Genomic DNA, 10,930 nt, shown 5'->3' with positions numbered 1-10,930 from the left:
TCGATGCCCCCCTACAATAAATCACAGTAAATTATGCGTGAAATTTTACAAGACATCACAGCATATTCACGTGCAGTCTTACAACATATCACAACACATACACGTGTAGTCTTACAATACAAAACAGCACATACACGTGTAGTCTTACAATGCATCACAGCACATACACATGTAGTCTTACAATACATCACAGCACATACACGTATAGTCTCATAATACATCACAGCACATTCACGTGTAGTCTTACAAGATATCACAACACATACACGTGTAGTCTTACAACACATCACAGCACATACACATGTAGTCTTACAATACATCACAGCACATACACGTATAGTCTCATAATACATCACAGCACATTCACGTGTAGTCTTACAATACATCACAGTACATCCACATGTAGTCTTACAATATATCACAGCACATCGCATGTAGTCTTTCAATGCATCACAACACATACACACGTAGTCTTACGATACACCACAGCACATTCACGTCTTGTCTTACAATACATCACAGCACATACACGTGTAGTCTTACAATACGTCACAACATATACACGTGAAGTCTTACAATACATCACGGTACATATACGTGTAGTTTTACAACACACTGGTTTCAGATATCTCTGCTGCACAGACATTGACTTGTCTCTGACCGCTTAAACATTCAGTCTCCTACGCCTGACTTGGTATTGTTATACTGGCTAAGGTAAAATAGTGCTTCAGGACGTGCGACTGTTTAGACAATACACATCTGTTTATGACTAGTATAATAATATCATAATCTCAGCTCTGTAATGACCAAGGTATATCCGGGTTACAATTGGTCTTCGGCAGCTATTGGGATCGGCTAGTCAGGCTTGATAACTTGGTTGATGCATGTCACTCACTGGATTGACTGATCCAGACGCGATTATTCACAGACCACCGTAAACAAAGGGGGTGTTGCAGGGTGCGGCATTAAACAACAATTAAACAAATAAACCTATGTTACAATAAATTTACTTGGTCTATTCACTGCGTGGTTGGAGAAATGACGTCATCATCTAAACCTAAAAATTACAGTATATATACTACGGGAATGAATAATCTGTACATAATTTGATGTTATGTCATTTTAATGCAAAAACATAATAACATGAATTGTGGTGTTTTCCTTAATCACTGTTTAGCTACTGACAGGATAATCCTGAAATCTGTATGATTTGACATTGGGCATCGTGACACGCCCTTGAAGCGATGTGGTGTTCTTTTATGCTATGCACGGTAACTTTTTTCCGCCAGTATACATTTGAAGCTCTTATTTCAAATTCAACTATTACAGGTAAGAAACTAGGGCATATACAGCAGAAGATTCACATTCAGACTGTTAACAACACACTGAGAAGAACGCTGCAACAGCCATGGCGTAAACATGTATCCTGGCCAATACATCACAGAACGTCTTGGCTCACGTCTCCGTGTGTTCAAAGCCAATTCGTCCACGTCTCAGTGTGTATATTATTGGAATTATTGGCAGTCTTAGTTGAAAGGAAACCAAGTTCACTGAAATCCATAAGGACGTTAACAAAATACAGAACACGTAAATCCTAATGTATAACATCCTACAAACCTACAAACCTACAAACCAACTGACACATTAACACGAAACAGTCGGTTAGAAACTCATTGTGTAACGTTTTGGATGGGACCTGACGAACGTGTAACAGTTTGCGCCCAAATTAGATGTCCCAACAAACTTTTGCCAAACAAATCAGTTATAATAATGTTAAACCTCAGGAAAAAAACATTGCATTATTTTTTTTCGTCAGCCAAAGTGTATGTCGTCCAAATCCCCCCACAGTTCATAAGGTCATTGGCCCTCTTACGAATTGTATTTGTGAGATCCGAATTGTATTGAGTTTTGTTCTTCTTGACATACACTCCTACGCTAAATGTGACTGTAGCCCTTGAATACGGTTGATTTTTCTTTAAGAAGGCCATAGCATCACTCCCTTTCATCGTGTTTCCGTCTTTGAGCGTCAGTACCAGAGATGTCACATCAATCATTTCCCCTAAATTCCTAACTGCTCTGATGTCACAACTTCCAAGTGGGCTCTGTTTTTTTAGGTACTGTGAATACTCGTCAAAGATGGCTTGTGCTTCTTTCACATGGGATGTGAATGATGCATTTTCTGCATACCTTGTATACGCACCAACAGCGCCAATGCCACTTCCCAAAACCATCCCAACTAGAGCTATGGCGGGAACCACTGTGGCAAGAGAGAAACCAAGAAGCGAGAGACCAAAGACACCTCCAACACTCGCAGTTACAATGGTTCCTCCTGTTATGTTCACAACAAAGTTTCTTCCAGCAATTTTGGCATAACGTGCATCGTCTGCGTCCAGAGCGTCAGCCAGTTTATGTAATGCGTCCTTCACTTTGTGAACAAACGCTATTGCTGCTTCAGTCATTATTGTTGATGCTTCTTGAACCTGAAATATTAAACATTAAAATCAAATTATCAATTTAAGGGAAAATTTTAATGCTTCGTAAAAATGTTACTCCTTCTTTCTGCATTTTCAAACATAATTCAAATTCTGTGTGCTTCTCCAGTGTACATATACTGATTACGGTAGTTCTATGTATTCAACGAATTTGCTGACATTTTCATTAGTAAGTGAATGGCCTGCTTCGATCATGCTTCGCAACAATGTTTGAGAGAATTTTATAAGGCTGAACAGCTTCATTCCTAGAACTGTGTATTTTCAACATCAATTTGGAAAATAAATGGCTAACACTGGCACAAAATATATGCTTGCCAGCCAAAATAAAATGCTTGTCAGGTCAACCGTCAGTTAGAAGTTTGACTTAAACCCTGTCCTCTGAGTAATAATCTAGGTATGGTACGTGGAATATGACAGGAAGAGTTAACTCCTCTTGGTCGCCAACATGGGTTGAAAATGAAAAATGTCTATTTACAACACACGTACCTTAACCGGGAGCGTTTCCATACGATACAGTGGATTTTGCGAGATTTATCGTTGTGATTTATAATTGCATTTCTGATGTGCATGAATGTCAGTGTTCGTCTAAATTGTCAGAAAATATCTGCTCAATCCTGACTCATCAAAGGTTAGAGAACTGTATAGTTTCATCATCCAAAATCTGGTACATCATGATATACGGAAATAGAGGTCATGGCATAAGATACAGTCAGAAAGACACAATATAAAATATCTGGGATTTGATGTTATTTATTTAAATACCCTATGTGTATGCCTTCCAGCTTCGTCAAAATGTCAGTACGAGTGAGTGAGTTTAGTTTTAGCAATATTCTAGCAATATCACGGTGGAGGACACCAGAAATGGCGTTCACACATTGTACCCATGTGGGGAGTCAAACCCGGGTCTTCGGCGTGAGGAGCGAACGCTTTAACCACTACCCCACCGCCACAGTACGATGTAAGCCAGATATAGTAGTGTATTATGGTGGAGGTGAATTCGTTTCATTTATAACATACAAATATATGTTTAAGAATAAGTCTTTTCTTTGTTTATAATTTTTTGGGCTATTTGCCATCATAAGTATATCAAGTCTATCAATGAAATTTGCAAAAAGAAATCTTTTTGGTATGGAACGATCAGAATAATTATGTAAAGTTTGTCCAAAGGAAGATGTGGTATGGTTTCATTTTATTAAAAAATTGTCCATATTGTAGAAATATGGTTAGTTAGATATCATGCCTTCACAATATTTTTGTTCGAATATGAATTGATTTTATCATCAACAACATTGAGTGAATCCTAAAACGTTACTGACAAATGCGCACCTGGCCAATCATTATGCAATACTGAGGAAATACAAATCATGCTTGTTGCTTTGTTTTCAGGCTTTAAAAGCATTTGACTGTCAGAGTTATTCTGAGCAGACTATTAGTGGCCGTTCAATTAACAGTTGTAACAAATGTTAACTGTCTGACATATTTGGAATTTGGGGCGGTATTTTGTGTTAGTTACATCTTTGTTAGAATTTCAGTATATTGTCGTCAATACATTCTTTACAAATATAATACTTCCTGTTATCGTTAGCATATGCAGACACATTAACGGAATAGCCCGACATGACTGTTCGGAATAGACCGACATGGCTGTTCCGACAAATGACTGACGGTAATAGACCGACATGAATACTGTTCGGAATAGCCCGACGACTGTTCGGAATAGCCCGGCATGGGTGTTCGGAATAGACCGACATGACTGTTCGGAATAGCCCGACAAGGGTGTTCAGACGAGTTGGCAAGGGGGACAATTGAAAATTTGAAGATGTGAAATATCCATCAGCAACAGGATTGGTCGACAGGATTTATTTACCTTTGTGCGTCAATAGTATTCCCACTGAACAGTCCTTTGTTACTATTACTTATTGCTTCATATAATAAAACACAACAGGAATTAGATATGATATGGTGTTAGCTGTTCGGTAATACTCGACACCGCTCTACACCAAATGACGCTTCTACCAGTTTCATCACACATCATCAAGAATGCAGCCATGTTGAAATTACTTGAAACTTCAACATTATCCACACTAAGGTCAATCAGACTAACCTTAAATGTTCACCTTAACTAAAGCTACCTTAGTGTAAGGTAGATTTGTGCAACGGGACGTCAACCTTAGCAAAAACGTAAGGAGGTACGATAATCTAAGCGCTATGGTTGTTTTGAACAACGACACCCATGTCATTAGTAGTATTTATATTTTGTTTGAGACACCTTTTGCAGAATAATATCGGTAGGCCTTCTATTGACTTTTTGCATGAAGTTTCAAAGGTTTCAGTACCATAACACAATATTGGAACTATCATACATTGGAATTGTCTTCCAAATGGCAAAGATCCAAATTTCCAATTATTCAGTTATATCCATTATGGTTATTGATGTTGATAAGAGATTTCATGGATGACTAATGGAATCAAAGTATTAAGTGTCATTTTAATTGGGCCTGAAACATTGTTTTCAGAATGCCAGACAATAGCTCAATTTACAGTGCTGAACCAAAGGCTATTCTGACAGTGTTGGAGTATAGGCATCATCAGCCAAATAATAAACCATTTGCCATCTTTTCATGTCTCTGTCATTCCAGGAGCCAGTGAAAGGTGTTTCTTTTAATCAACCATATTTTCTTGAAATTTTATTGTTGTGTAATTGAGCTTGATTGAAATATTGTCTCACGGGGGATACATATTACAGGATGGTTTTATCGACGTCAGTTCATATGTTTACTTCTAGACTGGTAAAAAGGAATACAATTCTCTTGAATCTTGTGAATGTTTTACTGTCCTTTGGGATAGATATTTAGCATACCTCTTCACGTCTATATTTGGCCAATCTGATGTTAAATGTTTGCTCACTAACACACTGTACCACATACTGATGAATTAGGGCACGCGCGCACGCGCACACACACACACACTCATTTGGAAATGAGTGTAATATCAATATTTTCACAAAAATGTATTTCAAGAGTTATCAAGAATATATTTCAGAAGAGAACACAATGAACAAATAAGATTGAGCCTCTAATCTGTGATACCCAAGTTTCCTGATTTGGGAATTGGTCCAAATATTATATTGCTTACCCCTTTCTAGCACGAAGGATTTAGTTACTGCTACCATGCTTGTACAGAGATAAACAGAACTACACCACACTTGGATGAATCAAATAGTCTGTAAGGCCTTCCGTGCGTATTTATGTGTGTATGTATGTATGTATGTATGTATGTATGTATGTATGTATGTATGTATGTATGTATGTATGTATGTATGTATGTATGTATGTATGTATGTATGTATGTATGTATGTATGTATGTATGTATAAGTGTGTATGTATGTGTGTGTGTATGTGTGTATGTATGTTTGTGTTTATATGTGTGTTTGTATGTGTATGTGTGTGTGTATATGTGTGTGTTTATGTGTGTATGTATGTGTGTATTTATGTGTGTATGTATGTGTATTTATGTGTGTATGTATGTGTGTGTATTTATGTGTGTATTTATGTGTGTATGTATGTGTGTGTGTGTATGTGTGTGTTTATGTGTGTATGTATGAGTGTATGTGTGTATGTATGTATGTGTGTGTATGTATTTATGTGTGTATTTATGTGTGCATGTATGTGTGTATGTATGTTTGTATGTATGTTTGTATTTATGTGTGTATGTATGTGTGTTCATCTCCAACCTCAAGTAGAAAAAGAGCGGTCAGGCAAATAATATAATGAATTTGAGATTTACAAACATATTGATTTTACTGTGTAACATCTTTTTTATATATTCAGATTTATATCACTTGGTAACAATGAAGTAGATCGGGCGTCTCACCTAGTTTCTTCTATGAGTGTGCAAAACTATATATATGCAGCTCCTATTTTACATTCAGCTGTGACAGGTATGTAGCAAGTCTTCAAAACCTCACAGCTGCACGTACATTGACCAGTGTCAGGCCGCTTAAACATTCAATCTCCTATTTCTTAAACTTGAAAATAAGTATTTGTATTGTTACATTGACTAAGGTAAAATACTACGTACATGTATCTTACTTCTGTTATGAGCTACGAATACACGGCTAACAGTTAGTGTTCAGCAACTAACAGGCTGGATGCCGACTTGGGTTAAAGCATGTCGCTATTGCTTACATCGATGGTCAATGTATGACGCTAAGAACAATAAGACAAACAAAACAACACTAATAAAATTTTGTTTGGTCTGTACACCGTCAAAGCTTTCTCTTACTCTTTCTCTAAGGCTTACACATTCAGCCATAACAGGTATGTGACTGGCGCTTACTCAACATTACATTCACATTCACCAGGCTGTTTACAATACATGGAGAAGAAAACCACGGGACCTGGGGTGTGTTAACCCTGAATGGTGTGTATATAACACAATGTATAGGACAATTCACAGCAAAATATACGTGTAGTCTTACAACACATTGAAGCACATACACGTGTAGTCTTAGAATACATAACATCATATAAACATGTAGTCTTACAATACATCGCAGCACATACACGTGTAATCTTGCAATACATAACAACATATACACGTGTAGTCTTAGAATACATCACAGCACATACACGTGTAGTCTTACAACACATCACATCACATACACGTGTAGTCTTACAATACATCACACCACATACACGTGTAGTCTTACAACACATCACAGCACATACACGTGTAGGTCTTACAATACATCACAGCACATACACGTGTAGTCTTACGATACATCACAGCACATAAACGTGTAATCTTACAACACATCACAGCACATACACGTGTAGTCTTACAACACATCACAGCACATACACGTACAATACATCACAGTGTAGTCTTACAATACATCACAGCACATACACGTGTAGTCTTACAACACATCACAGCACATACACGTGTAGTCTTACAATACATCACAGCACATACACGTGTAGTCTTACAATACATCACAGCACATACACGTGTAGTCTTACAATACATCACAGCACATACACGTGTAGTCTTACAACACATCACAGCACATACACATGTAGTCTTACAACACATCACAGCACATACACGTGTAGTCTTACAATACATCACAGCACATACACATGTAGTCTTACAATACATCACAGCACATACACGTGTAGTCTTACAATACATCACAGCACATACACATGTAGTCTTACAACACATCACAGCACATACACGTGTAGTCTTACAATACATCACAGCACATACACGTGTAGTCTTACAATACATCACAGCACATACACGTGTAGTCTTACAATACATCACAGCACATACACGTGTAGTCTTACAATACATCACAGCACATACACGTGTAGTCTTACAACACATCACAGCACATACACGTGTAGTCTTACAATACATCACAGCACATACACATGTAGTCTTACAATACATCACAGCACATACACGTGTAGTCTTACAATACATCACAGCACATACACGTGTAGTCTTACAACACATCACAGCACATACACGTGTAGTCTTACAATACATCACAGCACATACACGTGTAGTCTTACAATACATCACAGCACATACACGTGTAGTCTTACAATACATCACAGCACATACACGTGTAGTCTTACAATACATCACAGCACATTCACATCACATACACATACATACATGTGTAGTCTTACAATACATCACAGCACATACACGTGTAGTCTTACAATACATCACAGCACATACACGTGTAGTCTTACAATACATCACAGCACATACACGTGTAGTCTTACAATACATCACAGCACATACACGTGTAGTCTTACAATACATCACAGCACATACACATGTAGTCTTACAATACATCACAGCACATACACGTGTAGTCTTACAATACATCACAGCACATACACGTGTAGTCTTACAATACATCACAGCACATACACGTGTAGTCTTACAATACATCACAGCACATACACGTGTAGTCTTACAACACATCACAGCACATACACGTGTAGTCTTACAATACATCACAGCACATACACGTGTAGTCTTACAATACATCACAGCACATACACGTGTAGTCTTACAATACATCACAGCACATACACGTGTAGTCTTACAATACATCACAGCACATACACGTGTAGTCTTACAATACATCACAGCACATACACGTGTAGTCTTACAATACATCACAGCACATACACATGTAGTCTTACAATACATCACAGCACATACACGTGTAGTCTTACAATACATCACAGCACATACACATGTAGTCTTACAATACATCACAGCACATACACGTGTAGTCTTACAATACACATCACAGCACACACGTGTAGTCTTACAATACATCACAGCACATACACGTGTAGTCTTACAATACATCACAGCACATACACGTGTAGTCTTACAACACATCACAGCACATACACGTGTAGTCTTACAATACATCACAGCACATACACACGTGTAGTCTTACAATACATCACAGCACATACACATGTAGTCTTACAATACATCACAGCACATACACGTGTAGTCTTACAATACATCACAGCACATACACATGTAGTCTTACAATACATCACAGCACATACACGTGTAGTCTTACAATACATCACAGCACATACACGTGTAGTCTTACAATACATCACAGCACATACACGTGTAGTCTTACAATACATCACAGCACATACACGTGTAGTCTTACAATGCATCACAGCACATACACGTGTAGTCTTACAACACATCACAGCACATACACGTGTAATCTTACAATACATTACAGCTGATACAGGTGTAGTCTTACAATACATCACAGCACATACACATGTAGTCTTACAATACATCACAGCACATACACGTGTAGTCTTACAATACATCACAGCACATACACATGTAGTCTTACAATACATCACAGCACATACACGTGTAGTCTTACAATACATCACAGCACATACACGTGTAGTCTTACAATACATCACAGCACATACACGTGTAGTCTTACAACACATCACAGCACATACACGTGTAGTCTTACAATACATCACAGCACATACACGTGTAGTCTTACAATACATCACAGCATATACACGTGTAGTCTTACAATACATCACAGCACATACAGGTGTAGTCTTACAATACATCACAGCACATACACGTGTAGTCTTACAATACATCACAGCACATACACGTGTAGTCTTACAATACATCACAGCACATACACGTGTAGTCTTACAATACATCACAGCACATACATCACAGCACATACATCACAACGTGTAGTCTTACAATGCGTCACAGCATATACATGTGTAGTCTTGCAACACATCACAGCACATACACGTGTAATCTTACAATACATTACAGCTGAAGGTTCATAATACATCACAGCACATACACGTGTAATCTTACAATACGTCACAGCACATACACTAAACGCCAAAAGAAACGTTTCCGGATTCCTGCAAGACGGAGGTACCTATATTCAGCTGGCGTAGTGATGCGTGGACGCCCACTTCTTGGTCTGTCTACGGTGACAGTCTATCTGTAGCGCTGAATAAGTCTTATAACCGTGATATGGTGGCATCCAAGGACGCTGGCAACAACATTGTATGTCGACCCCATCTGCACCACCCCAATGGCTCTTTATCTCTCTTCAGCTGTTAATCGTGGCATATTTCTCGTACTTGTGTTACTTTGCAAGCAAAAATGTAAAACATAATTTAAGATGTTACTAAACACTTTATCACAACATAAAAGACACGTTTTACTTATTTTCACTAATGCAAATCGGCAGAATACGTAAAAGCAAATACACGTTTAGCAAGGCAATGGCAATATACAAGAGTAGACCATCGATACATCATACGTTGTACACATAGTACAGGACATCAGAGCGTCTTCGTGATAATTTGACATGATAGTCCTGCATCCAATCTCGATAATATATGTTATTATCTGTTGAACAAACGTCTTACCTTCAAAGAAGGCTCCGAATATTTCCGACATCCGTGTTCGTGTCACGTGAGGAAAACTTGCATAAGCCTCTCAGTCCATATTATCTGAAAGGCCTTTTGACAGAGTTGAATATAAACAGAAATAGACCCGGATCCCAACACCAGTTGTTCTTTCATCGTGTCAGGGCCAAGTTGACCTGACTGGATAGGTAGCGTTATGTCATTTACAACATTAACCCATTGAATGCTGAGTTGTAGTATCAGTTATTTCCTACGTTAGGAGTTGGGGAGTGTATGAACGGGGTTTCACGCTTCTGTGAACATCATAGTTATAGCAAGGTGTGTCGAGATACTGTGGCCTGTGTGTGTCAGGACATACACCTAAACCCCGTAAAGAAACCCGCAGACACGGGTATTGTTGTGACGGAACGTCCTCGGTCAGTAATCGAACCCTCGAC

At 38.3% G+C, this 10,930-nt stretch overlaps 1 protein-coding gene across 3 annotated transcripts; it reads right to left on the bottom strand.

Moving 5' to 3' along the window:
• Positions 1 to 990: 990 nt before the first annotated feature.
• On the bottom strand, positions 991 to 10,701 carry LOC124259791. 3 transcript variants are annotated; one of them, XM_046693995.1, is made up of 2 exons: positions 10,494 to 10,701; positions 991 to 2,480 (listed from the first exon to the last, which is right to left on the bottom strand). In XM_046693995.1, exon 2 carries the CDS (start codon positions 2,457 to 2,459, stop codon positions 1,800 to 1,802), a length of 660 nt encoding a protein of 219 aa, XP_046549951.1. In that variant the 5' UTR covers positions 2,460 to 2,480; positions 10,494 to 10,701; the 3' UTR covers positions 991 to 1,799. The 3 variants fall into 3 exon arrangements, with proteins under 3 accessions (XP_046549951.1, XP_046549953.1, XP_046549952.1); XM_046693997.1 differs by lacking the exon at positions 10,494 to 10,701 and adding an exon at positions 10,334 to 10,400; XM_046693996.1 differs by lacking the exon at positions 10,494 to 10,701 and adding an exon at positions 9,995 to 10,118.
• Positions 10,702 to 10,930: the final 229 nt, after the last annotated feature.

This window comes from Haliotis rubra, unplaced genomic scaffold (assembly GCF_003918875.1).
Source record: "Haliotis rubra isolate DU_JTF1 unplaced genomic scaffold, ASM391887v1 Scf737, whole genome shotgun sequence".
Classification (NCBI taxonomy): domain Eukaryota; kingdom Metazoa; phylum Mollusca; class Gastropoda; order Lepetellida; family Haliotidae; genus Haliotis; species Haliotis rubra.
This window is presented reverse-complemented; position numbering and strand designations above follow the sequence as displayed.

What these genes read in the sequence shown, in the direction of transcription:
- LOC124259791 (XM_046693995.1), bottom strand. Translation starts at nt 2,459, where the DNA reads ATGACTGAAGCAGCAATAGCGTTTGTTCACAAAGTGAAGGACGCATTA.